Source organism: Sander lucioperca, chromosome 6, assembly GCF_008315115.2.
Source record: "Sander lucioperca isolate FBNREF2018 chromosome 6, SLUC_FBN_1.2, whole genome shotgun sequence".
Lineage (NCBI taxonomy): Eukaryota > Metazoa > Chordata > Actinopteri > Perciformes > Percidae > Sander > Sander lucioperca.
The window spans coordinates 2,402,759-2,415,794 of NC_050178.1; the positions used below are offsets into that span (position 1 = coordinate 2,402,759).

Consider the following 13,036-nt stretch of genomic DNA (forward strand, 5'->3'; position numbering starts at 1 on the left):
CAGAGCTCAACTGAACTGAGATATGAACGGATATATATATATATATATATAAAAATATATATGTATATATATATATATATATATATATATATATATATATATATATATATATATATATATATATATATATATATATATATATATATAAAATATAAAGAGAGAGGCAGTGGGAGCGAGAGGGTCAGTAAATCTGGCACATGCATAACAATCTAAAGGAGGTATTTGTTTGGGTGTTGAGTTCCAATCAACAATCTTTCTCCAGAAATGCTGACTCCACCTTTAAGACTTTTGTCTTTTTCTTTCAGGGCTCAGGGCGAGAGGTATCTGAAGGAGTAGAACAGCTAGTTTATGGGCGTCGGCATGTGGTGAAAGGCAGGGTGGACGAGAGAGAGAGAGAGAGAGAGAGAGAGAGAGAGAGAGAGAGAGAGAGAAGGGAAGAGAGGGTGGGTGCTTATGTTGTGGAAGTCTGTGTGATGCTCCTCTGACTGCTAGTGCTCTTAATGGCAAAGGTTGAGGAGTTGCTCTTGTGACTGGAGTCAAAGTCACGCTCACAGTGGCACTGGGATGACTTGAGGTAGCGAGTGGAACAGCACAAAAAGTTCTGCCTAAGATCCTGGAACAGATGTCCGGCGAAGCACATGTAGATCCAGGGGTTACAGCAGCTATTGAGGCTGGCCAGCAGCATGGAGATGATGAAGGGCATGGCTGCAGGAGATGAGAGACAGAGAGAGAGAGAGAGAGAGAGAGAGAGAGAGAGAGAGAGAGAGAGAGAGAGAGAGAGAGAGAGAGAGATAAAAGTTACTGTGCCATGACAACAAAAAGTAACCAGAAGCTTGTTTTCTCTGTGAAAGTTTTAATTCAAAAGTAGTGGTTTAGTAGCTGGCTGAAAGTTTGTATTATTGTTTTATAATTTTCCATGAATTGAAATGAATTACATTTTGGAATAAATATGCATAGTCCCCAGAGGATGAATCTCAATAACTCTGGTAATCACTGGACTTTTGATCTAGTGCCAACATGAGGTTGACATTTGTGGTTTGTGAGCAAAATGTCACGAAATTGCTTGGACATTTGGTACAGAACTTCATGCCCAGCCTTAGGATTTTCTTAAATTATCAGGTCACTGTTTTACCTGACATCAGCTCAGCATGCTAACATGCAGTTAGTATACAGGCTAATGGCCCTGACACACCAACCCAATAATCGTCCGTCAGACAGTCTGGCGAGGTCAGTGACTCAAGTCTGTTCGGTGTGTTCCGTGCCGTCGTCCGTTGGAGGAGCTGTCGGCCTTTATTTTGGACGACCTGACTTGCTGGTTCGGAGGGCGGGCAGTCGGACTCAATGAACAGTCTGATTGGTGGAGTGCTAACCCGGAAATGACGAGCGGGATAAGCATGACTAAGCCTCTAAAAATCGGACGAAAATCTTTTAAACTGACCTTTGTCGATCTGAAATGAAGACATATTCAGCAACTGCATGGCCTATTCTGCATGGCGAATTTTACGACACTTGCTGTTCAAGAGTGAGAAATAAACCGCAAATAATTTAAATGGTGACCTGTCAAACAAGCAAGAAAGAACAGTGGCAATATATCATGGCAAGTAACCTGTAGTGGCACAGAGGATGACATTTACATGTTGCCTGCACCATCCAACTGACATTTGGCAAATGAAGTTCTGATGCATGTAATTGGCCCGTATCCCGTATTTAACCTCTTCATGCGAATTGCTAATTGGTCTGTGCTCCTACTATTCTCACATTGTTAATGACTGAGCTCAAACAAAATTGTTCGGCATAAATTATTTCTATAAGATCACAAAAGTCGCAAGCATGATTATTAAGAATTGACTATTAACCATATAAGGATTTGATTTATGAGATGACAACATGAGTTTGAGTGTAGATCATTCAATTACCCTTTGTGTCATAGGTTTAATAATCTACTTTTGGGTAAGCAGTGCTGCTTTGTAATCCTTCAGATGTACAAATGAAAAAAGCAGAAAAATGTAGCAACTATATTTGAACCTGAACTAGAGAATGCTAATTTATGAAACAGTCTACAAACTCTGGAAGCAAGAATGTGAACATGTGAATTTACCAGCTGATATGACACACTGGTACTACAAACTTTGTGAGCCATGCATCAACCTGCTCTACAGACTATAATGCGGCTGACATGGATGGAGTAATACGCTTCATTGGAGACAGTGCAAAAGACCAACTGGTGGTTATCAAGCATTCTTATCAGGGTGGATGAGAACAGGGCATGGATCTAATTTGAATAATATGGGGAACTATCAAGAAAGAGTCTTCAATGATTTATCTCACAGTGCCTTTCATCAGAGAAGGATGAATCACACAGCAAATGAAAAGGCGGAATGATTATCCCCATGGGTGGTACATCTGTCTGACTGTCATTGGGCCAGCCCAAAAGCCTCTTTAGCAGGCCATTAATGAGAACACTTAGTGCTGAATCTTGTTCCCTGAAGGTAAATAAGCATTGCAGTAATCTCATTTTCATTAAGTGATATGTATGAGTAAAATTGCTTTGAGAGGTCTTTCTGTACCTATGACACTGCCTTGCTTTTTCTGACTGCTTGTAAAAACACTATATAAGAACTGACTTTTATAATTAAAAAAAGTAACACTTGGACACCTTGCTTTGTGTCCATCAAGCACTTCATGCTAATCAATAGCACAGAGTGTGAGTCAGTGTCCGGGGGCACCAGGCTCAGCAGGGGGAGGTGCTTGTGTTCACCGATTGTTTTGGGAGCTTGCGTTAGTGTCTGAGTCAGGGTTTAACCTTCAGGTGTTTTTGTCCTCTACATAATCTAGTCGGCTGTCCAATGTGATACCACATTGATGATGTCACAAAGCTTAGAAGAATGGGACATTTACATTTCCAAAAACCGTGTTGATAAGCCATAATGTGGGTACTAATGGTAAACCTATCTGTGAAATGTCCCGGCTTCTTCACAGTAAATCTGTGCAGTTTTGGTAGACGTTTGGGGGATGAAGCAATGTGGCTCTTTGTTAATGCATCTAAAAAAAATACACTGATTGGCTTGATTGACATTGTATCTAGGGGTCAGAATTTCCTACAATGTGTATCCACACCACTGGTCCAATTTTTTTGGCTGAAGCAACAGTTCAACATTTTGGAAAAATACACTTCAAATTGACACCACTCTCACATCTGTACAGTAAATATGATTCTACAACACTAACTACAATTAACAACAATTAACTATGACATCTTAATAACCTGATGTTTTCTGAAACTGGTTTGTTTACATTATGCATGTTTGAAACAGGTTTGCGATGTAGAGGTTCTTCCCCTAGTAGCCTAACAGCTTTCTGTTCTAAGCTGTGTGGTCTGGGCTCACTTTGCTGACTATGACTCTAATGGACACTTTATCTGCACACACAGGTGACATTCCAGCCTATCTTTTGTACACAAACACTAGCATGTGTCTGCCAATTCTGGCCTTTCTGAACACTGTTCACGTGGATGACAGCCATCAGACATCAGCCTCCTCCCTGCACTGAGCTCTGCAACAGAAAATGAATGAAATACTTCCTTTTCCATTTCATCTTTTTGTTGCTCTTTTTATGGCTGCTGTTACTATGAATGTCGCTGTGAGGTGCAGCATTGAAGCCAATTATAGCAGTATACCTCCTCAGTGTTGAAGAACTGGATGACAGCCAAGTGTATTGTGCAACTGTTGAGCTCCAAAGTGTAAAAAGCTAGTATGAACAACGCAGCTTGAGGAGGATGACAGGAATCACACAACCAGTCATTTGGAACCTTGTACATAAACCCACAGAAGCAGAAGAAAAGACTCAAGCCTGAAACACCAAAGTCGGTTAACTCCCTACAAGAAACTTCCTAATACTATTGTCTTATGTTTAGCACATGTGCAGTTTATTTTATTTTACTCTGTTTTTGTAAAAAAATGTTTTGCTTTTTCTATAAGGAAATACCAGAACAGTAAAGTTATAAGAGGTGGAAACTGCTTGGAAAACAAGTTTTGTATTGTCTTTGTGGAGATGCATACATATTATTTTGCAAAGTCTTTATATTAATGATAGCTCTAATTAGATTTACTCTTCGCTTTTCCAGAACACAAATGCCCTTAGATCACATTGACAAACTATAGCCCCTTTCAGATTATACACATCTGTGTACCTTATATTTCGTAAATGTAATGGAATTATGGAAGGAACAGATGGACAGTGCAAATACATTGTGAAGTCAAAATGACATATTAAATCTTTTGTCTTTTGTTTGTTTTGTTGTCATATGGGTGTGGCCATTGTCCAGCGGATCGATGAATATAGGGACCTACAGTAGACGGCTGCTTTAGTGGCCTATTGTGGTTAAATGTTAACGACGCACTCCAACGTGACCCACAGGCACAAATAAAGGCTGCTTGGTGGCGCACACTAATGTGTTTAATGATTAGCCATCAGTCGGTCTCAGCAGCGAGATGAGGGTCAGAGGAAACTTGGTAAATTATGTGTGTAGGTTTCGCACTTTAAAGGACTTATCACCAGTTGTTCTTACCACACAACAGGTGTAGGCTATCATACAGTAGGCCTTTAATCTAAGAAGTTCACATATAAGACAAACAAATAGGTATGTTTTTCCAGCTCTGCATTCCTGATGTAGCCCTAAACAAACCATTAACAGCATCAGACAATATTAGATTAACAAGTAAGGTTAACTAGTTGTCTAGTGTAAGTAGGCCTATATGTCAATTTGGAAATGACAGCATGTTCTAATGTGTTTCACAAGGGTGTATATGCAATTCCAAGTTTTTATGTTTTTAGCAGACAGATTGAATAGTTCAACATTTTTTCTACATTTATGTTTTGGGTTTTTGTTTTGTCCTATAGGGTCAAACCACCTGCACTGATCAACCAGCGCTTCAGCTCAGTCACTCAACTCTCCGCACCGCACCATGGGCTGCGCGTTATTTAGCCAAAACAGCAGAACCACGAGTCTGCCACATAACCCCAGTGCCTGAACTATCTGCATGAGGAAAACAGAACAAACACATCTCAGAAAGATGTTTTTGTTGTCCCTGTTTGCTCCAACTGGATAAAGGGCTGGCACCCTCGTGCGTAAAGAGCACTGATGGGCACAGCAAGAGGGATGCGGCAGTTATAAATCTCTATTAATTTCCACTGGGCAATGTTGCAAATGTGCAAAAAGGATGTTAAAAGATGAGTAGAGGGTAAGTGTTTCAAAATGTGTCAGATGCGTAGCGACATTAATGAGTAAGCTACGGCAGCGTTTGCGCAGCATTAGCGCGCATTCGGTATGATATCCAACTTTAAAATTCAACCTACCCTCACGGGGCGCTGCTGGATCCCACGCAGACCACATTTGGACAGAGAAAAATGGGGTCCAACAGACGATATAGGCCAAGACGATCACAAAAGTCATTTTCACTGTGGTTATCTTCGCCTTGGAGATGAGCTTAACGCTGCTCACGCGGGCCAGTGTGTTGCATTTGGATGCTTTGGGTGTCAGGCTTATACACTGCTCCCGCCTGGTTTTCAGTTTAAAGTTTTGCCATATTTTGAAGCTTATTAACCCGTAGCAAATGCTCAGTATCGCCACTGGAATGATATATATAGTGAGACTGATCCATGTGATGTAAGCTTTGGCTCCCCAAGGCTTCACGAAGTCGCCCCAGCAGTCATACACTCCTGATCCGGGCGAGCCAACCTCGATCAGGGAGAAAATAAACATCTGCGGGATACTGAAGAGCAGGCTCAGTACCCAGGAAAAGATGACATAAAAACGGTCTTTTACTCTGTGTAAAGAACGAAGAGGCTGACAAATTGCCAAACACCTGTCTACGGACATCAAAACTAACATATAAGTGGAGGCAAACATTCCAACGACCTGTAGGTATTTCACCAACCTGCACAAAATGTCCGGTCCATAGAACCGAAATGTAATGTCCCAGATAAGTTGAGGGAGAACTTGAAATATCGCCACAACTAAATCGGCGATGCTCAGGTGCTTCATGAAGTAGTACATGCGGGACTGGCTGTGCTTGGTTGTGTGGATGGCCAGCAGGACGCACAGGTTCCCCGCAAGCGCCAGAAACAGCACCAGGGCGAGCACAGTCACCTCTACCTTCGCCACCTCTTCATTCCGCTTCAGAGGGTTCGTCTGATTCAACAAACCGGTCCCGTTAACGAGACTTGGGTTCTGCCAGGATTCGTTAACTTGCCAAAATTCACTTTCATTTGAAATACTCTCCATTGCCGCAGCCTTGTCCTCTGCAGATGCGTCAGGGTTGTGCAGTCATGGAAGGGTGAGGTATGATGAGGCTCAAAAAAATGCTCATTAAGTGATAAACAAGGATTGGTTGAACATCAATCTCCCAGGCTTTCTAAAAACTGAAGACGCTTGAAAACATTTCCACATGTAATATGAGATATTTAACAAAATGTGTGCGCCAAAAGAAAAGTAAACTTAATGTGCAGAAATCTCAAATGTGGACCTACTGTACAAGACAGCAAAGGGTCTAAAACACGTTAGTATATAGGTTATTCTCCAAAACCAAAATCCAAAGAATTATCAGTTTATGGTCGAGCAAAATATAGGCCTATATATATATATATATTTACTTTAAAAATCAAAATGAAACTCTGGAAATTAAAGTATTACGAGAAAAAAATGCAGCAGAAATTATAAGCTCCAACATCTTCTCTGGTAAGAATCGGAATGGCCAGCACGCAGCACTCAAGCCCCTGTTATACCTGTCCCTGGTTCAGTGATAACAGTGAATTACCCATCACCGCCACAAGGCAGCGATGTGAGCCGGTCATCAGTCCCCTGCTCTGTTATAATACATCCATGGCTCGGAGCTCCAAACCTCTTCAGAGCATGAACCCCCAGATACGCTCTGTATCAGGGACCTTATTGTGTCAGTGTGTGACTTTAGTGTGGAAAGCTGTATGCTTTTTCAGGAGAGACACTGAAAGCTCTGCACACAGGAGGTGCTGTCAACATGTTTTTATTGTCCATATCAAAAGGTATCTTAGACTTCATTCATGACTTGGTTGCTTTAAGCTTTGGGGAAACCTTGTTGTTGTTGCTGCTGCTGTTGCTTTTGCATTTATTGTTGTTGTACTGAGAATTCAAGCAAACAGTCCAAGATGACATAATTAACATTTGATTTTTAGTTTAAACCCAAGAAAGCCTCTGTGTTATTCTGTTTACTCAATATATTGGTGGTCATCAGGTTATTATAAAGGACAACAAGTGGCAATGAGTACCTAACCCTCATGGGGAACAACATAAGCTGTTGAAATTTTACTGCCAATGTAGTGCGACGCCCATGTTAATGTCCATGTGCTACATTCCAGCAATTCCTCTGAACACACATTTCTTCCTTCTTCCCATTTGTGTTGCCAAGTGCAATGCTGCATTGGAATATAGGGACTAAAATAATGAAGGTGAATATTATTACCTAAATATTTAGAAAAATGCTGCATTATATGATTTATTAAACACAGTTACACTAATGCAGTCAGGAGTACCGACAAGTGAGATTTGTCTGCTACTGTGCAGCTCTTTAAATTTCCAGCAGTTGCAAACCCTGTTGGAAAAGGCCTCTGGTCCTATACCTACGCCAGAGAGTTATTCCCCATTTTTGTGGTTGTGGCCAGGTTTGGAAAATGGCAGATCCACTGGAATATCAAAGCAGTAAAGACTGAAGATGCTTTATCGCTGACTGGAAATTAAAAGGACAAGGAAAAGGGAATAATGATGACACATTAAATATAATGCCGTGACTTGTGTGAATTTGTAATGAAAACATTTAATGACCTCACATGAAATGAGCCAGCATGTGCAGAGTGAAACTGGGTATAGTCTGGGTACAGCTGGAACATTGCAGAAAGTAATTAGTGGATTGATGAGTGCTCGCCATTTCGTGAAAGTCGTGGATGTGGAATAAAGCAATGTATTTTCCATGGTTTCATGACCCATGAAAAAAAAGAGCCAGTCCGTGCTGCAAAGCTTTGAGGGGGTTTTGCTGGGACCATTTGATTACAAGGTAAGACACAATGTGCAAGATGGGGTTATTGTTAGAAATAAGCTGTGTCCTACTTATGGTGCTGGATCCTCCAAAGTCTGCATTTTCAGACTAAATATATCAAAACAAGTTGGCAAGGTCTGTCCCATTTCAAATAGAAATGTAGCCGAGTATTACTGTACAGTGTAAATCTGGAGCACACAACCTGTACAATGTTTACTTTGCAGCCCTCCACGGCATGCATTGTTTAATGGAACACATGGAGTTCTCCATCAACTCGTAAAGTCCAGAATTATCAGGTGACCACGTCATGTTAGCCCAGGTGGTCAGTCACTGGTTAATACAGTACATGCTGTAACAAACTACACCATGAAAAAGCTACAGCATTTCACTCAGTGAGGAACCTTCCTAATCAAATAAGACTATTGGACTGCAGCCCGGAACACTCGGTTTTGGATCACTTTATAGTCTAATGTGATCCAAAAAGGAGTGTTAGACTCTCTCATTTGGGGAGGAGGAACAGAACCATATCCTCTGAAATTGGAGATATAGGGTCAGTTTGGAGTGCAATTTATCTAATAATGGGGTTAGCAAAAACGTCACACAGTCCAAATGACGTGCTGCTGATGGATGCAACTGCATGAGAGCCATTGACAATTCAAGAGGTAGGTAAACAGCATGAGGTCAGGCTTAAAGTTGTCTGCTGACGGATTAAAAGGATAGAAGGCTGCGACAGCAGAAGCCAAGTGGACTTGAATGCTAAAGTTGAGACGAGTGTGCTAAAGAGATTCTTCTTGACACAAAGAGATCAAATCAAGATGACAAGGCTGCAGGTTATTTGCAGTGTGTCAACTGTCATGAAAATAGAGTGAAAGTAAGAAAGACTGCAGATGGAAAAAATGACGCTCTAGGATTTCCTGATATTAATGACATTGCTGGAGAAAATCTTCAGAAAATATTGAGGGGATTTATATAATGTCAGGCCCACTTCAGAGTGATGAGGGAGAAGATGGTTAATTTTGCAGACATTCAAAATGACTCCAGTGAACATCATACATAGTAGTTAAACTCAATTTTATTTTACATTGTATAATATTACTTATACCACACTAACGATACTATATTAATACTAATTCATGCATGACTTCATGCATGAAAAAGCATGAATTCATGTAGTACTTCATGAACTATCAGTAATGTACAAGGATTAATAGTATATCATGCATGACTTAATGCAGGAACAATACGTTTATTAATGCATTAGTTAATGTATTTCAATCATCATGATATCTGATTTATTAATGATGTTCATGTCTTCTTCATTGGTAAATCTGTAGTTAGTGACAGGCTAAAAAACGGAATTGTAGTGTTGTAATCATGATTAAGTAAACGTTACTTTGTTTGTGGCCCTTCAAATAAAGTGCTGACCTGGTCCATCTCTAACATTGATGAATAAGATATGGTTAATAGTGGCATAAGATTTTATGTATTAAGAATTAAAGGAGTGGATTGGCAAAATGATACTGAGGTCACTACATTTACACAAAATGCAGTATACTGCAAATGCATTTTTATAGTTGCTTTATTCTCAACAACATAATCAGTAATGCCTAAGAACAATGCTCACCCAAGTAGGATATTTATGAATTTTACTTTTTACTAAATATTTTCCCTTTGTTCTCCAGCCATGGAAACCTGTGCAGCATTTTTTTATCCCACCCAACCCCCACCCCTGACAGAGTCCAGTTGCTCAGCAGTTCTCTGTGCCATTCCCACAGATATTTGGCTTTCAGTTGACAGATCTAATTAGAGACAAGGTTCAGGCCCAAGCTCTTGATGAAGTATGATATAAGGGATCTGCACACTAATACTTTCAGCTCCTGCTCCTTATATAATCACTCAATACATGAGGTTCTCAGCCTACCATTTTCCTCTGGGTGATCTTGTGTCATGAGACGCATGTAAAAAGTAGACCAACACAGTAGGGTGCAGAGGAATGCTGTCACTCCTGGCTCAGTGGGTGCATGATATATTCTGTGTGCTAACATCACGTAAAGTACTACGATGAGCCATTAGCCTCATAAAGGAGAGGGTGTTGGAGATTTCTGAGATTACAGGCACGTTTCAGAGGCTTGTAAGATTGAAGCGAGTGTACACAAGCTAAAATTAAGTCATACATCACACCAGCTTGAGATATATCTCACTCAAGCATATAGTTGTAACTTGCAAATGTGTCAAACAATATTGCACGCAGAGTTCTTCAGTCAGGCCTCACTTCTGAGAGAATGCCCTACTTCATTACAGGAGATTCCTGAGTTTCTGTTTGGGCTTTATTTTTAAGTCAGGATCTAAGACATCAGCTTCCAAAACAATAACAGGATAAGGCTTCCTGTGGTGCGTCTGAAAAAGTTGTAGGGTTTGCCAACTCTGAATAAGCATTTACAGGAAGTGGCAGTGAATAGACATAAAGCAAACAATTCAACAATACCCCCTTAACTAACACCCGTTTATGGGACAGAACACGCATTGTTTGAGCCAGTGTGCCAACCCGTAAATTATGTTTGGCTTGTTTGCTGAAAAAAAAAACTGATAAGAAATGGACGGCTGCAGATGACTCACGCCACAAATGGATGAAGATTGGAAACTTGGTAGAACAAAGTGATTAGAGATGTGTTATTGCAAATCGCTTTTTATTACAAGCTGTGGTGATGTCAGATAAACATAATTGGGTTTTCCACATTCACAAATCCATAGTTTATAAAAGCAGGGACATTGGACTTATCATTTATTATGACCAGTAAACTACGATTCTCTTCCTGATGCTTTTATTGATATGATGAATCAGGGCTGTCTTCACTTTAAATAACACTTTGTCCATCCTACTTTTCCTTCCATTATATGAACACAACATGCTGTGCTGATTACTGTAGCTGTGGTAGAAAGTGTGTTGTGAATTTAATGTCTACTGCACTGTAGTGACTTGATAAACCAACATAGTGTAGAGATATTAGTACGACTTTTGCTGCGATAAGTTGTCTAAAGCCTAACATTACCTGAATATTTTTGGCCATGCTAGCAGTGTGGCTCTAGGGATAGCAACGTAGGTCTATCTGTTTGCCAGTTTATTCCACCACTTTGGGCCAGACTGAAATATCTAAAAAGTTACTGGATAGATTGAGATGCCATTTTGTATAAACTCCCATGGTTCCAAGACAATGTATCCTACTGACTTTGGTGATCCCATGACTTTTCATCTAGCACCATTAACAGGTCAACATTATTATTTGTCCAATACTCTGATTTATGACCAAATACTTGCAAAACTGATAACATTCCCATCAGCTTCAGCTGTGCTTAGCGCTAATTAACAAATGTTAACATGCTAACAAAGATGTGTTAACATTTAGCTCAAAGCACCGCGGTGCCTAAGTACAGCTGTCGGCTGTAGACTCTTAATCTTGTTTAATCATATTTGTATTTATGTGTAATCAAGGATTCAAAAACTAATGTTCAGCTTATTGCAGGCAGAGAGACAAGAATATCCCATCCCATAGTCCAGATCATATGAATTTATATCTAAGGGAGATGCTGTTGTAGTATAGATTTGCTCTGGACATCAAGTTACAGCTGTTGTTTGATCATGTTGCATCTAATTCTGCACCGATTTGATAAAGCATTAGATGTTTCGCCAGATAGATAAATCACGTGATAGAGTATTTACATCAACATTATGGAAAATGTTATACTTATCTCCTTAATAATGGGAAAACATGTGGTACAATATCAATCCAGTGCAGCAACTCATGAACAGAACAGAATAGAAATTGACCATTACCATTTTGAAACCAATAAAAAGTCAGGGACGTGTGATATTGGCTATAGGCAGCAGTTTGTTTGGATAGTTTAAATGGAGGAGTGAGCCAAGGACATGACTGTTAGAGCGGTGGACACATTGACAATATATCAGACCCCCAATGTGACATTATTTAGAGCCTCTCCAACATTCTGAATTCACAAATGCGCCACACTACCAGTAAACATGTGTGCCTCCCAAATTGTTTCCTTGCTCATATTTCATAACACGGTGCTTTTTGAGATAAAGTCAGCTTTTACTGCGCATATACGTACCATGTGCTGAAGCATATGCCCTAAACAAAACAAGTACTGGACACAGATGTGAAACTGCTTCTAATGAATCTTATGCTTCTGCATAAGATTAAGTTAAAAAATGAAATAGAAGAAAGCACTGTAACTTGTAACTTTGGAAAACATTCCACAAAGAAAAGAGGTAAGATTAAATCTTGATCTTTGAAAGTTTGGTTTTAGAGCAGGGTGGGTCACAAAAAAAGCCTATTTGCTCTACTGATTATGCATGTGCTGAATTTCTGTTCAATCTTTTAAAATCCATGCCTTTGCAATGTATTTGTGCAACTAAGACAGGAATTTGAATTACTGTAACAAATAATTTACCTGCTGTGTATTGATAACAGCAGAGAAAAGTGATTACTTGGGTTTTCTGATAAGGACATCTTATGTGAATATATGTTTGAAAGACAATAGCTACTTGAGGTTTTGTGTCCACAGGACTTGAAAAGCCTTAGAAATGGACCAAGCATTGCTTTTAAAGTTATCATCCTACTTCAGACACAGAATGATAAGGAATACTCGCTTTTTGGAATTTTATCAAGACAAGCAGACTTGGCACAGACGAGGGAGGATAATCAGAGCTCTTTGAAATACTGGTAGCTCCCCTCCTCTCGGACCATGTGTTGTTGTGTGTGTGTGTGTGTAGCTGTGTAGCTGTGGGAAGTGCGCTCTGGGGATTTTCAGTCTATGGTACCATTACAGTACACATGCCTGACTCTAATATCTGTCCAGCAGCATGCCTGTGGCTCTCATTGCAAATGTAATTCATGTCTGATTAATTCGGCCACCGACCACTACGTCACAATGATTTCAAAAAACACTTAGAA

At 40.0% G+C, this 13,036-nt stretch overlaps 1 protein-coding gene across 1 annotated transcript; it reads right to left on the reverse strand.

The window, feature by feature from the left end:
• Nucleotides 1-416: 416 nt before the first annotated feature.
• oxtr (oxytocin receptor) lies at nt 417-6,752 on the reverse strand. Its single transcript, XM_031287781.2, has 2 exons — nt 5,356-6,752; nt 417-705 (listed from the first exon to the last, which is right to left on the reverse strand). The coding sequence occupies exons 1-2, from the start codon at nt 6,281-6,283 to the stop codon at nt 452-454; spliced, it is 1,182 nt and encodes a 393-aa protein (XP_031143641.1). The 5' UTR covers nt 6,284-6,752; the 3' UTR covers nt 417-451.
• Nucleotides 6,753-13,036: the final 6,284 nt, after the last annotated feature.